Source organism: Rhea pennata, chromosome 1 (assembly GCF_028389875.1).
Source record: "Rhea pennata isolate bPtePen1 chromosome 1, bPtePen1.pri, whole genome shotgun sequence".
In the NCBI taxonomy this organism is placed as follows: Eukaryota; Metazoa; Chordata; class Aves; order Rheiformes; family Rheidae; genus Rhea; species Rhea pennata.
In genome coordinates this window covers 97,124,388-97,149,499 of record NC_084663.1, presented here as the reverse complement: position 1 = coordinate 97,149,499, position 25,112 = coordinate 97,124,388, and the positions used below count along the sequence as shown (strand labels likewise).

Below are 25,112 nucleotides of genomic sequence, written 5' to 3'. Positions count from 1 at the left end.
AGCTGCGGAATGTGGCTTGGTGGGTGGGAAGCAAGAAGCCCCAGGAAAACTATTTGGCCTTTGCCTTCTGTCTTCCCCCCTTCCTGTCTATCTGTCACCTTCTTTGCTGTCTCCTCTCTGGGAGCTGTATGAAGAGTTTACTTTCAGCCATTAGGGAATAGGAGGAGTGAAGCAGGACTGTGGGACTTCTGGTGGAAACTGGTGTACAGGGCCTTGCTTTTACTGGAAGTGTTTTTTATTTTTGGAAGCTAGCCAGAAGCAGGGCAGACTGCGCTGGGAGTTGGAGCACAAAAAAGCCTCTGTTGTACACTGTCTTGTTGCTCATATGAGTTGTAATATTAAAGTTGGCTACACAATCTTCTTTAGTATTTACCTGTTGTTGACAGCTGCAGTATTTCTTGTTTTGATTTTTTTTTCATTCTCTTCAGCAGATAGAGGCTTTGACTGTAAGATCAAACATAGTCATTGATCGCAACTAGTTAATGTGACTCAGATGTGACTTTACAACAACTATGGTATTTATGTCAGCCAATTCATGTCAGATATCACTTATATAGGAGAAAAACTGCCAGCATGAGTAAAAGGGGTAACACCAAATATGCCACATTAAGTTGAGCTGTCGTGGATATTTAGAACCTTGCCAAACCTCAGCAGGCCATCTGCCATGGTAGCTGTTACTCTGGGTTTTCCAAAGAGGGAAGAAATGTACTTCACTTCAGATGTAAACAGTCATCCTATTATTCATAGTATAAAAGGGCAATTAAATGCATAGTCCACTTTGGTCCTTTCCAATGCTGAGGTGAATAACTGGAGACTAAAAGTGGGCTGTGTTTTTGACTGTGAAATCTTTAAGCCTCCTGGTTCTTTAGAATATATGCATTTTTTTTTATTATTTAGCTACTCTCTACAAGTGACTAGAGAAATTGAAATATTGGGTTTATAAACTAAGCCAAACTAAAAATAATGTATATCCCACTTCATATAATCTTAATATAAATATTTTCTGTACTTTCAGGTTGCAATAATTTGCTAGAATGTGCGATTCTGTAATGATTTTAAAATGATTCATGAAAAAAGATTGTTTAGAAAATCACAGCTGGATTTCATAGTATCTAGAGGTTTGGATATTTTTTCTTTCCTTACAGTTTGAGACGTGAAGTATGTGCCTGTTTTTTATTGTGTTCTCTTTTACTTCAGTAGCAAGAGCTGGAATGCTTGGTGTTTGATGGAAAAAAACTGTTGTCCTTAGTTTTATGCTCCTGCTTCAAAGTAAGGTGATACTGCCAGAAGTTCATGATCACAGAAAGTGTTTATTTTTGCAAGTGGCAAAGTAAACTTCATTGCTAGGAAAAACTGCAGAAGTAGTCAGTCTCCTGGAAGTAAAAAATTGGGTGTGGCTCTTCTAACTTTCATGACTTTAGCAGTATTTTAACTGGAAGAAATTTTAGTCTATTTTATTTCATGGCCTTCCCAGCTGTGATCATATTAGTGCATGCTGTTTTAATAGCTTACATGTAGCTTACATGTAACAGCTTTAGCCATAGGTAAAACTTGCAGGTTTTCAAGTTGCCTCTCAGAGTTTTGCGCTCTCCACTCTAGTTGTGCTATAACAATGTTTTCTCATGCAATTTTCTTGCATGAGAAAATGCAAGACAAGAAATGCAAGACAGTAAATTGTCTGGACTTTTGTCCTCTGTAATTCTCTTGATCTAATTTTAGGAACTGTATCTTCCTTGACTCTCACCATTGATGCTGATTGTTTTTGAAGACACCTTTGATTAGACTTGGCCACCAGCCCCTTTAATGCTGCTCATTTCTCAGATGTCAGCAAGTGCCTTCTAGGCACTTGTTACAGCTATCATTTTTTAAGCACAGCGTGGCTCTCTGCTCTTACAGCAGCTCAGTTTAGTGCTGTGTTGCATTGCCACCTGCACTTTTAAAACACTGAAGTCTGAGAGGCTGCCCTCCTAGCAGAGCACACTGCCATTCTCATCTGCCCTTTTGGGCACCTTGTAAATTTTGGATGTGAAAAAGAATGATAAGTTTTAGGTTGCTTACATTGGCAAAAGCATTATAAATTAATTCATAAATTGTTGGGATAACAGTTTTGTTCAAGGAGCAAAGTGAGTTTAAGAGCATCAGATACCATACTAGACAGACCCTTAATCTGAAGCAATATGTTCCTCCTTGTTCTCCACAGTGACCATAAGCAGATGCCTGAGGAAGAACAAATGGGGTGAACATACATGATGCACTACATTCCCCTAGTATTCTCCCAGCTTCCGGCCATTTTTAGCTCAGAGGATTTCCTGAGCCTGTTGTGCTTTGTTGTTCTAGTAACCTTCTGTGGAGCTGCTCTTCCTGGTTCTTCTCCAGTCTCCTCTTGAGCCTATTTAAACTTTTTGCATCCACATTATCCTTAAGCAACAAGTTTAATGGATTTTTTCTTGGAGGGGGGAAAGGGAGGGAGGAGGGATTGCTTCCCATCAGCTTCATTTGATGTTCTAGTTGCCCTCAGTCGCTATACTTATGCCACCTGAAATTTGCAGACCTCTCACAAATTTCTTCTGTGGTTATTTCTCCCAGTTGGAGAATCCCAGCATACTCAGTTTCTCTGAAGTTTGGAGCCCATTTTTATCTTAGTTTATTCTTGTGCCTTTTGATGGATTTCTTTGAGTTCCAGTATAGCCAATCTGAGATGAGATGGCTCTGGTTTTATAAGTTGGCATAATTACACATTCTTTTTTGTTCTGTTCCTTTTCTAATAACTGATACTTGTTTTGCTTTTTTATTGCTGCTGAGCATTGAGCTGATGTTTTCATGGAATTACTGTTAAAATGCCCAAATCTTGCTATTGAGTGGTCAGCTCAAAGCCTGCCATTTTGTATACAAAGTTAAGACTGTTTTTTTCTGGCGTACTTTGCTTTACCTATATTGAACGTTGTCTGACATTTTTGCTGTCCAGTTACTCTGCAGCTATTTGTAGTTAGCTGTCAGCCTTATAGCATTTGAGTAATTTTATGTAGACAGCAAACATCGTCTCCTCACTGCTTTCCCATGAATATGTTGAACAGAGCAGATCCCTGTAGAACTTACCTAGTCCCTCTGTCCACCTCAAGCACTGACCTTTGATCTCCACTCTCTACTTCCAGGTTTTCTACCCAATTATTTATTCTTGTTGGGGCCGTCCCTCTTATGCCATGGCTGTGTAGTTTGCTTAAAAGCCTTTGATGCTAACCCTTACTGAAGTGTCCACATATATTACAAAAATATTTACACTGCTCAAAGCAGAGGAGGATGACCCTTGTTTAGAAATGTATTCACCTAAGTAGGATAAGCTTATTAAGGTTGGAAAGGGGAAAAAAGATAGTTAGCAAGTCAAGTTTCTTCACAGATATTTTTACTTTAGACAAAAAAAAACTCACAGTTTTTCACAAAGAACTTTCAATTTACTCTTTCTATCCCTTTCCCTTGTTTCTCATGGAATGTATGAAAGGTGAAGAAGTAAAATGCTTTATTTTGGTTTGTAGGCAGCTTCTGTTCTGGAATTAGACACTGATACTTTCTGAAGTTAAAGGTTTTACCTCATTTGTCATGAAAAAGACTACTCTGTAGCTAGCTCTATCCTTGTATTATTTTTAACCAAAGGAAATTACCATTGAAAATATTTGTCAGTTCTGTTAAATATATACATTTTTTTATAGTCATTATGAAATCACATACCTTAGAACAAAGAAGAAATCTATTAGACTTTTCCCAAGGATTTATACCTTATTCCCAGACAGTGCCATATTGTTCCTAATTGTCCTGTCTTGTGTCTACTGACCCAGTCCTCACTGACTGTAGGTAGATACAGCATCATGAAATTATTTCACAGAATCACTGAATGGTTAGGGTTGGAAGGAACCTCTGGAGATCTTCTAGTCCAACCTCCCTGCTCAAACAGGGTCTCCTACAGCATGTTGCCCAGGACCCTGTCTCGATGTCTTCTGAATATCTGCAAGGAAGGAGACTCCACAACCTCTCTCTGCAACCTGTTCAAGTGCTCTGTTACTCTCACAGTAAAGAAGTAAAGAAGTTTTTCCTTATGTTGAGGCAGAACTTCTGTGTTTCAGATTGTGCCTGTTGCATTTTGTCATATTCTGGGCATGACTGAAAAGCTGGGCCCATCCTCTGTACACCTTCCCTTCAGACATTTGCATGCACTGATTTTGAGTAACAATTTTGGAATCAAGTATTTTGTTTTCCTTCTCTTTCTTTTCATAATGTTCTTAACATAGCCCACAGCAATGTATCTGCCTTTAAATGGTTTAAGGATGCTCCTAATATGCAGAAGGACAGGAAAATGATTGGTCATGGATATATATGAGAGTGAATATGACAGATACCTGTTGCTTTGGCCAGAGATGGTAATTTGTTCTTTGAAAGAAAGTCACTTCATATTCTTTGAGAAAATAAACACAGTGATTATTCTAAGTCCCTATACAGTATCAGTACTCTATATATTTCATTTTGTGAATTTCCATGCCATATGCCTGTATTTGCATGTCACTACTCAGATAGATATACCACAAAGATTTTGTAACTGAGTATGGCACACAAGCTGCATCTCAACCCTAAATAATGTTTAAATCATTTTTGATGAATGATTTCAGTTGGATGTGATTAAACTACTACTGAGCAAATGGGATTTTTTGTTATACATTTGATAGGAATTCAGTAACTTTTAGATCTAGGAATTACTTGAGACATGGTATGAAGACTGATTGTTACATTTCAATGAGTCATTTAGCAGTATTTTTACTCACTTGAACTTTCATTCTGGTAAATGTCATGAATTTCAGACTGTGAAAGAAACAACCCACCATGAGTCCTTCAGTTGCAGCAGCATATATATGTGTAGTTTGCTAGCCAATCTCTTCTGTCAAGTAAAAAAGTGACACTAAAGAATTTGAAGTACAAATGGAGTAATAGCATGATTTTTGAAAGCCTGTAATTATTGGTAGCCCTGTGCCAGCTCCAAAATACAATTTCTTAGTTGGAAATATTTAATTAACACTCTAAGATTTATGAATACAAGTTTAAACATCTTGCTTATATTTGCATATTGTAAAAAAATTCCTCAAATTCTGTTTTGCCTGACAAGCTATATCAGTGTCGTAGATTGTCATTCCTGTCTCTATGTAAGAGATAGAACCTGTATCTTGAATTTCAGATAGTGCCAAAATGACTTAACATACCTGTCATAATAGTAGTAATAAAAAGTAAAAATAGAACAAAACTAATTTTACTGAAATCCTAGAAACCAGCTTATTTTTGCCTCTTTTTCTGTTGTTAGTGAAGAAAATTTTTGTATGATTTCGTAAGTCTTCTCTTCTGTGTTAGTATTCGGAATTGTAGCCTGAGTGCATTTCAAGGACTGGCATCACAAGCACAGCACTTGATTTCTGTAGCTTGGTGTGTTCTCCAGCAGACAGTTCTTAGAATGCTTTAATGAAGGTTGGTACATCATATCTTACTTCAGCACTTAAGACAAAAATGCTTACTTTGACATGTGGTCTGTGGAAAACATATTTAAGAAGAAGTAGAGTTGAGGATTCATCTGCTTATTGGATGATACCAAGTACTTCTAACAAGAAAACGTGTTATGTGAGGACATTTAGTCATTCTAAAACAATGGATTTTGCTCTTGGTGAGAGGCTCCTAGCCCTGACAAAGAACAAATATTTAGAAGTAATTATGTTTAAGAGGCTCAAAAATCAGAATCTAAGAACTTCAGAAGTTTAACTCTAGAGCAAAATGTGCAACTCATCTTCATCTCTTGACTAAGTCCCAGAAGCAACTCAACCAGGAATATACCCTTTGAGCCAGGCTCTTAGGAATGTTGGAACAGCTTTAAGTCATGTTGACTTACACTCAGTGGAAATCGTAAGTGTAATGTAGGAGGTAGTAAGCACCTCTACAAATTTATGCCATATTAAAAAAAAAATCTACAAAATAATGCAATTATGTATACTTCTATGCACTCTGATTGATGAAAGTGAACACCAGTTATTTTAAAACTTCCATTCATACCCCCATCTGTATCAGAAAGTCTGTCTGATTAAAATATTACTACAATTCTTACCAATCACAAAAATTTCATTGAAAATAGAGTATTATAAAATTAGAATGTCAAGAACTCGAAAGAATTACCAGAGCTAAGCTTGTCTGTACATCTATGGTTTGTTCCCTTTGTATTTGTGTATTATGATAGTTTATGAATATATTATGAAATTTCCCTATTCCATGGAACCTCTGCCTGATTGAATGCCCAAGGTAGCTGTTCACTTAGCAAGCATCTACAAAATACATACCTCAGTGTTTAATGTATGTTTATCTTATTTTTTGCATACTGTTCAACTTTATCTCCGACAAGAGAAGCCTTTTCTGTGCTGCTCTGCATTATCAAACCTTTTAATTCAAGTCTCCCTGAGTTCCATGCTACAGTCTGTTCCTTTCCCTCTACCTTTTCTGGCTTCTGTCTTCTTTGCACTTGAATCAACAGGTTATGTCTTCCTTTCTGAGTTCATTGTCAGGTTCACTGAGGGAAATGGAAAAGAATCTTCTTATCTCATCCCCTGAGGGGATGAAAGCCCACTGTTTAATAATTACAGTTTTGCCTCACAGCTGCAGGCTAGAACATGCTAAGCTGTTGTATGCAAGTATTTCATATAGAGTTTAGTCAGCCATAGGAGCTGAGAACTTCAGATATTGTCTTGGAACCTCTTGGATAAGACCTTTGTCGGTTCTCATCATCTGGCCAAATTTGTGTAAATTCTCACGACTACACCAAGAAGCCGATTTGACTTTTTTCTTTTTTGACCGTTTCATCTTAAATATTAATATTTGATTTGGGTAGTTGAGAATGATAATGGTAAAAAAATATATACCTATATATTTTTGTATATATATATATGTTTGACAAAAGTTTTTAGTGTTATGAAACCATTTTGCCAGTCTTGCTTTCAGAAATGGCTATATTGTGTTGACTGAATTTCCCTGCAGTCACTGAAAATGATGAAAGCAGTAAGACTGAAAAATTTTAGATTGAATGTTTAACAATCAGAAACTTAAGATTTGCCTGCACAGGAAACTATACTGGTACACAGTTGAATGGGTTTTGAATTTAAAATGAAGTATTTAATTCTGTATTACCGATCACTGAAGATATGAGTTTGTATGAAGTGTCTTTTTAATTTATTTCAATTCGAAAAGACTCTAACTTTTTTTAAAGCAAAGTAGTAGTATCTGAATGGAAAATTTGCAAAGAAAAGGGGAAATAGCACACAGGAAACCAAAAAAGGGAAGCATAGTTGATTCTCTGCTATCCAAATAACAGGAAAACCTGGATCCCAAGAGATACACTCAGGATGCTATGCAGACACACCTATTTCGTTAGTATTATCACCTTTAGAACCACTGAATTTCCTGCTGCTGCATAAGAACTAAGTAAATCAAGCACAACACAAAACCAAACCCCTTTTCTTTGCTCATACTGAATTGCTCTCAAACTGAGAAACCATATTGCCATGTCAGAAATTTCTTGTGCCATCCCTGGCCCTTGAGCTGCTGCTGTTGGCTCCAGCAGGATTTGTGCCAAACTCAACCTTGTATCCCTTCCAGAATACCATAAGTGCTCTGCATAGGCAGATGTCCCGTTTTGCGTGCAGCTTTGCTTGGACTGGTATCCACAGTGTGAATAAACTCCAATTCAAGTAATTCTCACAAGAATAATTGGGGTGATGATTGTATGGGGAAAGGTTAGCACCTGCTGATGCTGCCAATTGTACTTCTAGTACACCGGTAATACGGATTATAATGGCAACCTCACATTGCAATAAAATTCCATGTATACAAGTTTTAACTTTACACTTAAGTCAGTGTTAAATTAATGCTATTGGATCTTGCTAGACAAAGATGTCTACACAGGAGGGTGGAGAAAACATAACAGTACTAAATAACATGTTGATGTTAATAAGTGGAAAAGTAGTGTAATGGCAACTGACAGTTTAAAAAGTAGCAAATAAAAGTAAAAACACCCCCAAAGCCAAAATAGTTTCCAGCCTGATTTCTTATCTATATGCATATCAGATTTATTTTTGTTATATTGATTTGTGAACATGATTTAATAGCGCAATTAAAAGTTTCAGTAGTAAAATCAATAAATCTGTTAGCTCCTAGTTTATGTTAATATCTGTAATGTGATGGGATTGACTGTCCTTCATGATGTATTTGTTTTTGTTAATATTAAAATCAGTTAATTTTAGTCTATGTAGGTTCATAATTTTTTTATTTTCATCTGTTATTAAATCTTCATTTTATTTATTTTTACATACATCCTTTATAAACTGCTATGTAGCATTGAAATATTGAAAATAATACAATTTCAGCTATAATAAGGCAAGTCTTTGGGTTGTAGTTTATATTTTCCATATATTGTGCAACTGTACAGACAGAGGTAGAAGACTGCAGACATTTCTTTTAATTCCTAATTTTAATTATTACAAGTAGAAGAGAGAAATGTCTGTATCTTGATGCTATGCCTGAAATGGTACTGTGTGTTAACTGTGCATTTAAAAATGAGGAAGATAGACTGTTTGAGAATATTAGATTCTCTTTGCCGTTTATGATGAAGTTACTGTATTATTTGTTGCCTTTCCTTATTTCTGCTTCTTAGCTGATCTAAGAGATTTCTGGGCATGAAAGTATATAGTATAGTTCCCATGAACGGTCACTCTTTCTTATTTCTTACCCTGTTGAGAAGGATATTAGGAGTAATGGAAGTCTTGTTGATACAGTTGCCTCACCGCTCCCAAGGACAGAGGCACCAGCTCATGCCACAGGGGGCACCAGGCAGACCAGGTACTGGCTTTGAACTGAGGAAAGCCTGAGTGTTGAAATGTTTCGTGTATTGCAACCATTATTTGTGCTGTACAGTTTCCCCTTAAGATCAATTTTATTAAAATTTATTTCCATGAGGAGCATTCACTAGGTTTTTGTTAGCTCTATTGTCGTTTTGTATAAGTAGATAAAGATAATAACTATGGGGAAAACGATTAGATCTTTAGCTTGTCAACACACCATTTTTCATCTTTGATAACTGCTCTTCTGCTCCGTGCAGACTGTATTTCCTTTGTTGCTTCAGTTTTTGCTAACATTCTTTGTGTTTTCATTTCATGAATGTATTTGTTACTTAGTACCCCTGAGCACTGGTGAGAAAATAGATTAAACGGACTCATGAATACCTCGACACGTTTGTATGCTCTGCATAACAGTTGTTTGGACAGTAGTGAAGTTTTTAAAGGTGGGCTGTAAAGCCCAGCGCGGGAGATCTGTTCATGAGTACAGTTGTATAGAGTGTTTGTATAGCAAAATCCAAATACAGTCCTCGGATAGAGCTTTGTTCGAGAGAGGTTGGCAGGCATAATGCCACACCAGTTCATAAATGAGAGAGGTTAGGGAGAGAAGTGAGCAGATAGGCTCATCAGTTTGTAGAGGTTCTTAGATTTGGAGAAACTGTGCTTTTTCCTTCCTTTTGTCTTTATATTCAATTTTCTTTGACAAATTACTGTATATTATGTTCATTCTTTATTTTTGCATTAAAAAGAGTAGGAATTACTGTGGTAGAAACGATAGCTGATTTTCATTCAGGGGCTACCTCGCTTCTTCCATTTTGACACTCTTCTGGTGCTTAAAAATATAAGAAGGGAAAGAACCTCACTGCTGCTGGAAGTGGGTATGTCAGCATAAAATGATTTTAAACAAAGGAAAAGGTGGAAGTTTGAAGTGGCGTTGTGATCAACTTCCTTTGGCTTCCCAAACATCCTCACCCAAATCTTACCTAAAGCCTGCTGTTTATCCCTTCCCTCTGGTACCCCCAACAAAGAGCACAGCTGCAGCAGCCTTGCACAATGCTCCTAGTATTTGTCAGAAAGGGGCTGCTAAGAGAGACATTTCAAGGCAGGTAGGCTTGTTTTTTGCTACTCAAGATAAGCTCAGCTCCTTTGGGATTCATGGTGAAAATAGTAGTTGGCTACAACTATCTGTACAAATCTTACAGGTTTGTACTTACTTAGCATGCAATGAATTTAGCCACTGGCTGAATCTCACTGTGTTTAAGGCAGTCATTTTTCTCTGAGCCTTACAGATGAAGAAACTAAAGCATGGTGAGATTAAGTCATTTGTCTGTGGTACTTGTGTGAGTTAGAGGCACAAATAGGAAATAGAGCCCACATTTATTCTTAGTCCTGAGCAAATAGTGTGGTCCCGGGACAATACCCTGTCCTTACGTAGCTTTTAAAAGTAATTAGGGTACAGATCCAAAGATGAACTGGTTGCCAGATATGATGTTAGACAGGATTTTTCTCTACAGGCATATTGACAGGAAGCTTTCGTTTCCTTCACTTCCTTAAAACATTAAGGAGAGCTCATTTGCTAAGACTATATGAGTGTATTCTACATATTCAGTTTTCTAAAACTGCAGCAGTCTTTTTTTTTTCTTTCTTTTTTTTTTTCTTTTCCATTCCCTTCTCTTCCTATTTGCACTGTCTTTGAAGGGGAAGCTCTAGGAGAGGAAGGGGAATAAATGAGCCAGGGCTGTACTGGGTTATCGAGAGGGAACTGCTGGTAGCTTATATCATTTTCAGTCTTGTTCTGTGCCTTCTGAAATTCACAGATCTCTTCAGAACATGTTTGAGATGATTTATCGTGAACTTAGTGCATTCGTGGCTTCCCTTGATATTAGGGAAAGGCAGAAGCACAATCTGTACAGAAGGTTTATGAGCGACAGTGGTTTTCATCACAGTGGCAAAATAAAAAAAAAAAGCACTCTGGAAATTATTTGCTATTTGTAAACCTAATATAAGCTTGAGACACAGAACATAAATGCTAAACTCTCAGGGATCAGAGTGGCATTTCCAGGAACATAGGTATTTCCCCCTTTGTACCTGAACCAGAAGGCCATCTTTTGTCCCTTACTTTCAATGAGTAACATAATTTTGGAGGATCCCAGTGTCTTACTGTAACTTGAGCAATGGATCACAAATCTGTTTTAAATATGATTAATTATGTGAAATGAGCTCTATACATATGTCTTGGATTTTGAAGCTTTAATATTTGGAAGGGGGTGGATTTTTAAAGTTAAAATCAACAGTTCACCTTTTGAAGGCTTTTAAAACTTGCTTTTATCTTTGTTTATAAGCAATTATGATTTGAGTTTTGCCAGCTAACAGAGCTGTCTTTGTGTATGTGCTCTAAATAATATTTGTAGAGGAAATATCTTCTATTTAGTAACAAACTGGTCTACTTTTGTGTTAGATCTGACTTGAAAAATATTCTTAGCTGCTGAATGGATCTGATTCTAGATCTAATAAAAACTGTTTTTTCTATGCCAGGGGATAGAGTTGTATATTGTATGAACTTAGAAAGCTGATACGTTGTTCATTATAGTAGGTTGTTTTTGACAGAGAATATCAGTGTTGATGCAGAAAGATTAAACATTTACTAAATGCAACAAAGAAGGAAACAGTACTGATCAAATTTTTGGAATAACTTAATTGCAAGGTTATATAGCCTGACTTACTTTGTGCATGGTGGATTGTTTCTTGATGTATATGTAACTGCAAAACAAAAATAATTGCTTTTCAAGGGAAATAGTAACATATAGTAATGATAGTAGAAGTGATGTACAATATTTAGGTTTATGTATTTTCAGATTGTTGGATGAGATTTATATACAAGCTGTTGAGATGACTTTGTCTTGGTTATAGCCTATGAAATCCAGTAATTATGAATGATTCGTATATTTATGTATATGCTGATTCTGTCAAGCCTGTTTGTTTGGAGCCCTCCACCTGTTTTACTGAGTTCTTACTCTTACACAGGCAGAGAGAGCAGGGCACAAGTGTTCATCCCACTTCATCAATCAAGCCAGTGGCAGAAAGGAGCCCATTCTGCTTAATTCACCATTCAGTTCTGTTTGCTGGACCATATTGCCTCCCCAAAAGTAAAATTTGCTTTCATAGAATCATAGAATCGATAAGGTTGGAAGGGACCTCTGGAGATTGTTTAGTCCACCCCCCCCCCACCCCCCACTCAAGCAGGGACCTCTGGAGATCATCTAGTCCAACAAGTCTAGAGCGTGTTAGACAGGATTGTATGCAAGCGACCTTTGAATATTTCTAGAGAAGGAGACTCCACTACCTCTCTGGGCAACCTTCACTCTCACAGTGAAGAAATTCCCCCTCACATTCAGGTGGAACTTCCTGTGGTTCGGTTTTTGACAATTCCTCTTATCCTTTCGCATGGAACAACTGAAAGGAGTTTGTCCCCATCCCCTTTACACCCTCCCTTCTGGTACTTATGCACATTGATAAGATCCCTCCTCAGTCTTCTCTTCCCCAGGCTGAACAGGCCCAGCTCTCGCAGATGTTCCTCCTAGGGCAGATGCTCCAGCCCTCTGATCATCCTCGTAGCCCTATGCTGGACTCTCTCCAGTAACTCCATGTCTCTCTTGCCCTGGGGAACCCAGAACTGGACACAATACTCGAGATGAGGCTTCCCCAGGGCTGAGTAGAGTGGCAGGATCACCTCCCTCGACCTGCTGGCAACACTCTTCCTAATGCACCCCAGGAGACCATTGGCCTTCTTGACCACAAGGGCACATTGCTGGCTCATGGTCAACTTGTCCATCAGCACTCGCAGGTCCTTCTCTGCAGAGCTGCTCTCCAGCAGGTCAGCCTCCAGCTTGTACTGGTGCCTATTTTTCCCTAGGTGCAGGACCCTCCACTTGCCCTTGTTGAATCTCATGAGGTTCCTCTCCACCCAGAGGAACCCATACAGTGATGAAAACTTTGGCTGAAACTTGTGTGTTGCATGCCAGTTGTGCTTCACTTTGCTGTTTATAGATCCAGGAGGGGAGACCTCTGCTTCAAACATTCCAGTAGCGCTGCTCTAGTTATGATTGGGATATTGTAACATCTCCATTCTTAACCCTTACTTTCAAACTCAGTAAAACTAGGTATTTGAAAATTCCTTCTATTATGAAATGTTTGCAGAAATGTCTAGCCTGCCTGTTTTTCTTTTTTGTTGTTGTTGTTCTTACTTTCCAAATTTGAAGGGAAGTTTGGTTCAGAATATAGTCATTTACTGAAAAGCGAACACTCACTATTCTTGTTTTCAGGCTTTACTATTAGTATTTTAGAAGACTTTCTGATAAGCTATTACTCTGAAAGAGTAATTCTGAAAGTAAGAAAACGCATTTTTCTTTTGATGAACCAGAAGACCTTTACTGATTCAGTAGACCTTTGCAAGTTTATATCAACCGAAAATACTGCTTTTCGTATATGTATCTTAGGTTTCCTGGGGCTGGTTCAAAGCTGAAACGTGCAATTTCAGTGTTCTACAGTAGCTCTGTGATGTAGCATCATGTCTGTGATCAAATAACCACATGTGACTGAAGAACTGGTACTTTGGAAGTCAAATTCTACACAGGGTTTGAACTATATGGCATCAGCTTGAGTGGACAAAAGAAAGTTAGCAAAACCTAAGCATGAACGAAGGAAAAATATCAGATAATCAGTGGCAGATAATACTGTAGAAACTCAGACTATGCAGTACATATAGTGCAGTTAATATACAATTATTTGGTGTTAAAATATTCTTAAGTCTTACTAGCTGTAACTATAGCTAGTAATAGCTTATAGCTGTTTTATTGTGCAGGATGATCATCTCTGTTCATTTTGTTATAAAAGAGGCAGTGTTATTTGATTTTGGTTTCTGAAAGATTATAAAGTTTTTCTCATCAGGATGAAATCCTTTCTCTCTGCTGAAATCAGGAGGTATTTGTGCCCTATACCAGGCATAACACAGCTGAGGAAAGAATATCAGATCTGTAACCTACTTGAACCTTACCTCCCAGTAAAATTATATTATAATTTTAAAACCTTGTGACTGCCTGCTCAGGCATTAGAACCATTGTTCTGCTATAAACTGAATTGCATCTTTTTGAGGTGTAGTTCCAGTGTGATCCCTTAGGGTGTCTTCCCCTGCGAGAATCTAGTGAGTCAAAGGGTTACTCCAGAGTAACATATGCTTGACTGTTTTATGCTATCAGGCTGCCAGTATGACGCAACGCTTATATTGCCACCCTGCCACTGTGGCGGTCTTGCTTGTGACCAGGAGAAGAAAAGCCGATATTAGGGTCAGAGTTGTAGGCTGAGTTTATCAAGCTGGTTTCTTTACAGTGTTGTGGTAGGAATGAGACCCAGGGTAGATGGATCAGATGGACCAGCTCTTTGGCCAAGAATGTTTCCTGGCCTCCACGAGGATTATTCACTGAGATGCCAAAGCTGACAGTTCTAGTGGTTGTTGTAGGAAAATAAGATGGAAAATTTTTGGTGCTGCTTTGTTTTTATATGAGGGAGGAGGGGAGAATAGGGAATCATCCTAACTTGGAGAATGAAGCTGCGTAGTCTGCCATGGCTACAGAGTATGTGCTTCTTCAGATGCTCTGGAAAGGCTCTCTGGGACAGCCTAAGTGCATGTGCTAGGAAGGATAGACAATATCTAAAGGAGAGAAATCCACAAGTAGGGAGAATGAGTAGCCCACCCTGATAGCATCACCTCTGCACCTTCTGTAAATCTTGAAAAACATTCTTGACAAGGTATGGTTGCTGAAATCATTGAGTGCTGTATCCCTGTCCCAGGAAGTTACTGAGATCTGGTTCCACGAAAGCATATCTAAGCAAAAGCAATGTAATATGTGCTTTAAATTCTAAAAATATTTAAGTAAAAACTTAAGAGAACATAATTTGTCATTATTTGCAACTGAACTTGAGGTAATCGTCTGGTATAGCAAGAAACAGAATTAAGGAGGAAATGCAGTTACTGTAAGCAAATGATCAAATAATTCGCCATTTTTGCTTGTGTATACATGCTGTAGTGTTGGTTGTATCACATTTAAGGTTCCAATTTGTATTATGTGTTTCAGTTCATCATTATATTTAAAAAGTCAGTTTTGCAATGAGCTATAAAAATAAATATCTTAAGTCTGATATGAAAACAATTTATTCTTGTTTATATGAACATACACCCAAGTTAATTTCCTGTTAAATTTTTTTTGTTTGTTTTTAATCAATTTGAATAACAAAAGAGCAAAGTTGACCCAGTGCATCTACCTTAGTGACTGGTGCAGTTCAAAGAGGGAAGAAATGGGGTCTGTGATTCATTACTGTATCCACACTGCACATTTACTGGCAATTTCCTCCCAGTTGCTGGTTCTCGGCATGTTCTGTGCAGCTATATGTAATAGGCGATGCACACCTACGTACACATACACACGCGCACACACACGCTCAAAACCTCAAGGCAAGGAACTGCCTTCTGTCAGAAGTACAGGCAGGATGCCCTAGATGGCACCTCGTACATGACTTCAACCTTTAATTCACTACAAGGTGGTTCAGCGGTACCATCTCATGACTCTTAACAAATTTTGTAATAGTTCACTAGGTAATTTTAAACCTTAAAAAACAAAACCCAAAAATCTACAGCACTATAAATTACTAATGTCAATATATACATTGTGTGCCACCCTAGGGGCAGCTCTACTAAGACTTGCACTGGATCATTTTCTCATCTGTCGTGAGTACAGAAAAGTTCTTAGTTCAACTTGGGTCTAAGGCAGGCTTGTAAAGCCACATTAAAATAGCCAGTGCTTATTCTGTACATCAAGCTTGAGCTCTGAGGAGTAAAAAATTAAAACCACATGTATGTAATTAAAGTACAAAGAACAAAGAAAGGGAGATAGCAAGGGAAAACCTAGAAAATAAGTAACAGTTGAGCATTGTAATTATAGACATCTGATTACACTGAGGGGATTAAATGACTCTTAAGAGAATTAGTTCTACAGCCATTCAGAATGTTGTGACGATTGAGAGTGTATTCATCAGACTTTTTTAAAAAAATATTTGTATTTTCAAGATGCTACCTTTATCATAGCTTTCGTAATAGCAAAATCCTAAAGGAAAACCTGAAACAAAACTGTCACCAGAATCTCTGTTATAAGTTGTGCACAAGTTTAGCTGAAGACTTACTGCTTCAATACTAAGTAGTCTTTTAGAAAGAATGTGGGAAGTTTGTTCTGCTGTTTTTGAGATTTTGAGCATGAAAAATTGTGTTCATATTTGAAAATTCATATTTGAAAGCTTTTTAGTTTGCATTTATAAAATTCTCTTAATCTTTTAATGTGGCTAGGAAGTTATAAAAAAGTTTGAATTTATTTAAAATACTGCCTAAGAAGTTATAAATTACGTGATTGCTAAGCATATTCTTATGTTTTTCCTTAAATTGTGTGAAACACTGAAGTAGTACTAGAGATTATGACAGGTAAGTGGGTTTTAAACAGGACATTTCTAATTTATTAAAATAAAGCAGAATAAAAAATACGCATTAGAATCTGATAGTTAATTAATCTAATAACCCAGGTGGCTTCAACTGCACTTTTCAGGTGGGAAAATTCCCCCTTTTTACCCCCGTGATAATCTAAGAAATCTCTAGAAGGAAGCCCTGACAGAGATTCTTCCCATCTTCTCTCCCCACAATCTCCCACAGATTTTTCCATAGAAAAGGATTATCTACATTTAAGGATGCCATGTTCTTTTCACTGTACTAAAGGGGATTTCTGTCCCAAAATCGAAATAATTTTGGTGATGAATTGGTATAAATTGTAGGAAGCTTATGGAAGTGAACTGATAGCCAAGGAGCTTCATTTTGTTTCTAATATTCCACTGAAGATTTGAAAGCAAGTTTTAACTAAAGAGAACACATGTTAAAGGAGAATAGGAAGCGTCTGCAGTAAGAGAAGGCTGGAAAGAATCAAAAGAATGGAACTGTCATAGAAAAGAGGAGTACGTGTAGTCCTGTGCTGTCTTTACATTTCTGGAAACATGGACTGAAATAGCTTTGATGTCACGAATATGGATTTTGAGATGGTTTTCAAAAACACATTAGCTAATAAGTGTGAAGATAAGGAAGGCATCTGAAATATCCAATGCAGAACCCAAAATCAATTCAATTGCTGAACAAATAATTTTACATTCATAGAAACTTAGGATAAATGTATCTGCAGAAATGCATGCAAACATGAAGTACAAATCTGTTTGATGGGCTTTCAACTGAAAGCTTTTTCTTTCTGTGTTAGATTCTGATAATTACACAGGTTTGCAGGATATATGGTATGTTGAAAGATCTTTTCAAGTTTAAGGGTTAATTTTTTTTTCCTGTTATATCTGCAGGAGAAACCTAACAAAGCTGTCCCTCATCTTCAGCCACATGTTAGCAGAAATCAAGGCTATTTTTCCAAATGGTCAATTCCAGGGTGATAACTTCCGTATCACAAAAGCAGATGCTGCAGATTTCTGGAGAAAATTCTTTGGAGACAAGTAAGTACTACGAATTTAGAAAATTCTTTGTTCTTTTTAGTGACAAGCATGAAAAGGAATGGTATTTTCAAAATTCAAATTATCATTATAAATAAGTGTATGGAGATTTTAATTGCCATGTCTTCATGTCTTTAAATTACCTGGGATGGCTAAATTCAATACTGGCAACTTTGTTGCAATGCTGCAAGTAATTTCCACTCAAAAGATGAATAAAATGCATAAAAAGTTCTGACAAGGGCATTTAAAATCAATCATCAATCGGATTAGATTACATAAAGTTGAATGATTGTTTCATTCTAGGATGAAAGTAGTACGTTATTTTTAAAAGAAATATGAGAAAGCATGTTCTTTCATTCAGTCATATACGTATATATGCATGTTATGTGTGTATGCATGTATTTGTATGCACACACACAGACACATTACTACTGGTGACAACCCTAAAGTCAGAATTAGGAACTTGATACTGATTTCATGGACAATATATTTCTTTATTCCATCTTTTACTTGTTATTTATAAACATTTTTACATTTAGTATTCTTTTAAGTAATTAATATTTTTATCCTTTATATATATATATATTAAAAAATAATTATGTTATATATAACATAGTTACAAGAAACTAATGTTTTGTTTTGTAATAATTCTGTTATAGAAAGAGAAAGACTAACTGGAGATATGAGTGTTGGAAGGTTTATCAAAAGCAGTTTTTAGAGAAAATCGGTGTTTAAATGTAGGTTATAAAATAGATGCTAAGGCATGACTTGTAGATGTGTGACTAAATCCTTATAGAATGCAAAAGTGAAAATACTAAAGTAGACAGTTATTTGGGGGTTTTTTGGTTTGTTTTTGCTAAATAATTTAGCATATGATTTAGATACAGATGAAGAGAAGGTGCATAGCTTGGTTACTTCCTCATATGCAGTATTTATGAACACAACTGATGTAACAGGGAGAGGACAAGAGACTTGCAGTTTTGAAGATGAGGAGCAGTCATTGTGGTCATCTAGTCAGATATGTTGCATGATATAGACCATAGAGAAACTACTATGTAATTTCTTTTAGTGCAGATTTTTCAGTTTCCCTTCCTATTTTGCTAGTCTAAACATACCTACTGCTAGCTTCCAGCTTTTAGGGATAGTTTTAACCATTCTTTTCTTAACAAGTTTGTTTCCCATGAAAATAATGTTAGACCATGCTAAAGTCACTATATCTTATTATTATTAAAAGACGGGAGTCTGACCATGTTTTATGTTGCCCATGTCAATGTGTAGATAATCTTCAAAATACCTAGAAAAGATCATGCAAATTGTTCTGCAGATAGTCATCTGAAATGTTGGATTCTCTTAACAGATGAGGCTTTTAAAAAGCTCGTCAGGCAAATAAAAAAGAAATAATTTTGAAAAAATGACTTAGCCATGATTTTTTTTTCAGTGGTTTTCTCTTCTTCCCTTTCTCCTCTTCACTTAGCAACTCACAAAATTTAAACCTCCTCTTGGTCCCACCTTTCTTCCATTGCGTTTTGTCCCTGAATGACCTTACCTGCTGTCTTGATTGCAAGTTCCATTTCTGTATTTGTGATTTACAGGTCTCATCTTCTGTAAGCTGCTATTTCGTTTTGGCCACCTGTCATCTCATCTGAACAGCTTCCCTATTCACTACTATGTTCCTCTGCATATTTCTCTACTACCTTATTTGTACTTTCTGTGTAGGATTCAGTTGTTTTCCTTCCAGTTTATGGTCCTGTTTCCTTTTGGAAATGACAGTATAGACAGACTTGAAATGTCAGACTGTAGAATACTATAATATTAAGATGTTTCCAGAACAAGATTATAAGAAGAATTTTTCTTGTCTGCCATTCCATCAGAACAACTTAACTCTGTTTTTGCCTGTCCCTGTGTTTTCACTTGACTGCTTTTTTTCTGACTCCTTTGCCAAAGTGCTTCTTTCTAATCCTTTTCAATTCCCGAGAACTCTTGCTGTGCCTTTCTTTATGCTTCAGTTCTTTTTCATGCTTATGTAAATTTCTTCATGAAATGCAGCTACCCAGGAATCAAGGCAGTTTGGGACATCCAGTTAATTACATATGCAATCAATGTCATTGAGCATAGCCTGGAAGTTCCTTGAGTTATGTGGTGTTAGGTGCTGTACTTGCAGACTAGATAAATAACCATGGTTATCAGTGTTTAAGCTTTTTCTAATAAACAGATGCTGCCTATTTTTAGTTACTTGTCTTCTAAGCAGTGAACAGTTGATCTATGCTTGGCAACCTTGCAATTACCTCAGGTTTAGTAAATTCTGCCTAAGTAGCTGTAAAGCATGTAACAGCATGCATGTCCAAAAGATGAGAGAGAGGAGTTTTGGCATTATATGTAATCTGTTCATTAAACAAAATGCCTGAAGCTTTTTAAACATTGTCTTCTAATCCATTGAGAAACATATGCCAGGTGTGCCTTTGGGCTACGTGTTTTAGAATTGGTCGTTGTGACAAATTAGTTTGCAGATAGTCTAGTGTCACTTCCCTAGAAACAGAGCCTACATCAAGAAGGGAACAGTTGGAAAAATCTCTTTCTAACCTGACCACCACTTGGGCCATTCCAAACCTCCCCATCTGGTTGGGTGTGAACCACAAATGAAATATCATAGGGAGGAACTACACTGCATGTTCCTTGAAGGACCTCTAGTTTAGAGGGGAAGCCTAGACTCTTCACTTCTTTGCAAAAAACAGCACTCATTAGATAATGCTACTCGAAGATGGACTAAATAAAAAAATAATAATAAAAAAAAAGGTTAGTTGTACTGAATCTTGACTTCTGTTGGATAAACTGTAGCAGAGGAAATAAGTACAAATGCGTTGTATAATATTATCTGAAAGAATTAGAAATACTTTAAATAATAGATTAATACATGACTTTTTCAAAATATATTGAAAAACACTTTTTCAATTCTAAATAAAATTAGTTGTGAACTTCCCTATAATCCATTTTCTACCTTGAGTTTTTGCTGAAATATTGCCTTTTTTTCTTTTTTTAATTTGAAACATTCCAAATGGCAAGAAACAGTGACATTTTTAAGTTGATTCTTTGAATCTGAATTTTTGAAAATGTAACCTACACCCCCATTTACAAAAGGCAACATATTATATTTGACTGATGAACAAAATCCAAAAGATAAAATTTCCATAGTTCCATGTTGAGAAGAAATTTTTTCCTCTGTCTGATTCCTTCCACTACTCTTCCTCAGTGAATGAGGAACTTCTAGTTTTGTTGCTTCATTACATTTGTTTGTCTGAAGACTTACTGTGTAGTCACGCTGCTGTAGTTGCTAAGGTCATTGTGACTGCTTTGAAGTTTATTCATCCAATTATTAATGTATTTCATAGGATGTATTTATTCTTCGTATGTTTAAAGCAACCTTTGTGAAGACGAAACTGGGATTGAGTGAGAAATTTTCCAGGGCTGAAGAACTGGAGTAGGCAGAGAACGTAGCTCTTTGGTGTATCCACAGGATCTGAGGCGGAGGAAAGCCTTTCAAAGAAAATAAAGCAGCTGTATGTAAAAAGCAATAAATTGACACAAGATTTATACCAAGGTCAAGATCAAGATTTTAAGTCAAAAATTTTAATGTCAAAAACAGAAATTGGGTGAAATTGAGAACGTGTGATTTGTGATTTTGTACTGAATACTGGAATACAATTATACGTGCAAGTGACTTTGGTGGAATAGATCGTTATGCCCAGTTTACTGTTATCATTACACTGAAACAAATGATAGTTAAATGTGCAACTAAAGAGTAATGCTGAATGGAACCATGAAATTGTAACGTGTGTAATCAGCAGTTACATTTGTTTATGGATACTTTAGTAACCTCCAGTGGGTTGTAAGCATATGTATAAAACTTAATCTGATAGATTCTTCATTATCCCTATTTTACCACAGTTTAGTATTTGATGTTTATTTCCCCTGGTTCCTCACTCATTTAAATAGCACCTTACAACTTTTACTTATTTTCTGTTCTGAGCAAAAATGTGCAAAATACCACTGGGAGCAATCCTGAACTGAAAAGGAGAGTGGGCGAGATAACCTAACAGATCTCTCCAGCCTCTTAATTTCTAAGCTACAATGAAGTCATACAGTGCTTTGTAACTATTGAAATTTGTGATTTGTGGCTCTCTTCATGTTGCAGAATGAATTGGCAACAAAATGTCAATGTACTTAGATTTTCATTTCTCCATAATTCTGCCATTTATTTTATCTCTTACAGTTTTAGTCTTGCGAAACCTTAAAAAATTGAGAACATTTTATTCCTGTCAGACAAATTGATTCCCTCACACACCCTTAAGTTTCAAAGGAAATGGAAATAATTTCACTGCTAGGGTCAAACACATTACTACTTTATAGCTCTGTTGCTTTTTTTTCCCCCCCTAGCTGAGACCTCAAATGTATTTATATCTTTTTGGAATTTAGGTGAAAATGTGGCTATTGAGCTCTCTGTAGCAGTTGAACAGTATTTCAGATTGATACACTAGAACTATGAGCAGTTGTGGTTCTGTTGTGGTCAGTGTTTTCTGTCTCAGGGTAAAACAGACGTAGCTTCTGTGGCTTGGGTTCAGAGAGGAGGCAGTAAACCAGGTTCATCTGCAGATCACACTGCAAGACTTAACTTGAAAACATTTGTCTGTCAAAAAGTTAGACCTCAGATAAGCTCCGTTTTAACACCTTGTTGATCCCCTTAATTTATTACTTAGCTTCCTGTTTACACTCACCAAGAGCCCCACTGTTGGCTGTACACTGTAGAAATACGGGTTGAAGAGGTGCTTCTAGACCAGAGAGCTAGCAATTGGAGCATGAACTGAGGTGTAAAGGAAAACCAAACGATACAGACAGATGAAAGAGGAAGAGGCGGTCGTCTCTGTGCCATAGCCATTCTCACCATCAAAATAGGCGTATTGGCAATAGAAAATTCGAAAGAGACAAAAATAAACAGGCAGTGGGGGCTTTTTGGAAGCCGGTTCACAGGATGGGTAAGGTTGGAAGGGACCTCTGGCGATCATCTAGTCTAACTCCCCTGCTCAAGCAGGGTCACCTAGAGCATGTTAGACAGGGTTGCATCCAGGCGGGCTTTGAATAGCGCCAGAGAAGGAGACTCCACAACCTCTCTGGTTGTTCCAGTGCTCTGTCACTCTCACAGTGAAGAAATTCCTCCTCACATTCAGGCAGAACTTCCTGTGGTTCAGTTTCTGCTCATTGCCTCTTGTCCTGCCACATGGGACAACTGAAAAGAGTTTGTCCCCATCCTCCTGACACCCTCCCTTCAGATACTTACACACATTGATAAGATCCCCCCTCAGTCTTCTCTTCCCCAGACTAAACAGGCCCAGCTCTCACAGCGTTTCCTCCTAGGGCAGATGCTGCAGCCCTCTGATCATCCTCGTAGCCCTCCGCTGGACTCTGTCCAGTAGCTCCATGTGTCTCTTGTCCTGGGGAGCCCAGAACTGGACCCAGTACTCGAGATGAGGCCTCACCAGGCTGAGTAGAGGAGCAGGATCACCTCCCTTGACCTGCTGGCAACACTCTTCCTAATGCACCCCAGGAGACCATTGGCCTTCCTGGCCACAAGGGCACATTGCTGGCTCATGGTCGACTTGTCATCCACCAGCACTTCCAGGTCCTTCTCTGCAGAGCTGCTCTCCAGCAGGTCAACCTCCAACCTGTACTCATGCATGAGGTTATTCCTGCCTACGTGCAGGACCCTGCACTTGCCCTTCTTGAACCCCGTGAAGTTCCTCTCTGCCCAACTCTCCAGGCTGTCCAGGTCTCTCTGAATGGCAGCCCAGCCCTCAGTTCTTCCCTAGGTTGCAGTAGCATGGGAAATGTAAGTACCTTTGTTTAAAAAGTTGAGGAAGAGGCAGAAGATGATGTTCCCAAGGAGCTAAAGGGGGATGTAAATCTGTTTCATACAAATGTGAGATTCCATTTCCAGTCAATGCAAAGGTGTAAGGTATGACTAAAACAACAGAAAAGGGCATTAATCATCACAGCTATTCTGGATGGCTAAGAATAAGGTAAAAGTGCAAGTATAAAGGATAGAGAAAAGTAAGTTATAATAGTTGCCACATAAGACTCTCAGAGCTGGGAGAACCGATTCTCTGGGAATACAGGAGAGGCAGTGTTTTACGTGTCAGAGAACTTGCAACGCATGGGTGTAATTTGGATTATGGCTAGAGATCAGAGTTGATAATAATTGATACTGTGTATAGATAAGTGTCCCTTCAGGGATTCTTCAGGAAACGCAGACTTTCTGTGTCCTTTCCAGAAGTATTAACTTGCTCTCTCTCCGGTGTCACACGGCTTTGGTAAAGGATATATGCAGTGGTGTATTTTCCCCTTTTTCTAAAGCTCATTTTCTCCCTTTTACCTTCTGTTCCCCCTGTTAGATTCATCTGTGTTTATGCTGCATGATGTCACTATCCAGTGATCTACTACTGGCAATTGACTAGGGGCACAATCTGGCAGAATTTCTTTTTTTCCCTTGGGCCTGACATTCTCAAGCCTTCTGTGCATTGATTGTTTGCTCTGCAGTACAGAAGCAAAGAAAACATGTGCCTCTCACTTAAAAATAGAGCAACGTTCTTAAAAAAAAAAAAAAAAAAAAAAAAAAAAAAAAAAAAAATCTTTTTCAGTGATGATAAACCAAAATCCACATTGCTCACTGCAGACATGCGAAGAGTGTTGTTTCAGTCTGGGTCAGTATTTGCTTGAGTATTTTGGAGTTTGCTCTGAATACAGTAATGCCTTTTTCCTGTTCAATTTTCTGGTAGCGTTTGAGAGACTCTCTTGCAGACAAAAAGTTTTGCTGTAAGTGTAAGCTATGCAGGTAGATGTTTACCTCGTTGGACATACCTCTGGTCTGTTCTAGCTCAAATGGAAGTAATGCCATTTGGCTTTCAAGGATAGCTTCATCTCTGCAGTTCTGCTGAAATGCTGTGTTCTGAATACTCACAGAGAATATTTTCTTTCTCTCTGGGTTTATGCTAATGTCTCCTGCTTTTTAATAATTTAATTTAAGAAAATCCCATCTACACGTTACCAGGGCAGGAGGAAGGGGAGAGCTAAATTCCTCTGCTAATTTGCTTGAAAATTACATGCTGAACTCTAATCCTTCTCCTTCAGGCATATAAAAGTTGTGTGGGTGGTGTTTAAAAGACACTGTATTTGAGAATGTTGAATGGCCCTATCTTTTGACATGTGTCAGTAATAGTAAATAGATACCATCTTGTATAAAAGCATTTAAAAGAAAGGCTATACTTTGATAAGGACATTTATGAATCCAGTAGTTTTTTTCAAATATGCTTATAAATTTTGCTCTTGCAGAAAAAAGATGTGGAAGTAGTGCTATTTTTAGAGGCTTGGGGAAAAATGGCTTATTTTAGTTTTTTTGATAAAGTTTTTTTCACAGGATTCTGTAGATAGGAAGACAACACTGAGATGCATGACAGATATCTTCATAGATTTAAGAGAGATCAGATGTGCACAGGAAGCCTTTGCAGAAACAAATGCTTAGGATCATTTGTTTTATTTTGTGTTTTCTTCCTTAAAGTGATATGGGCTTGTTCTTAGTCTGATGATGAG

The 25,112-nt window shown here is 37.4% G+C and overlaps 1 protein-coding gene across 3 annotated transcripts in view; it reads left to right on the top strand.

The window, feature by feature from the left end:
• CBLB (Cbl proto-oncogene B) overlaps positions 1 to 25,112 on the top strand; it is a 141,781-nt gene that overhangs the window by 55,699 nt on the left and 60,970 nt on the right. For all 3 annotated transcript variants that reach the window (XM_062596613.1, XM_062596627.1, XM_062596622.1), the window contains exon 4: positions 17,334 to 17,480. In XM_062596613.1, the coding sequence (XP_062452597.1) occupies positions 17,334 to 17,480 (147 nt within the window). The remainder of the gene's footprint in view (positions 1 to 17,333; positions 17,481 to 25,112) is intronic.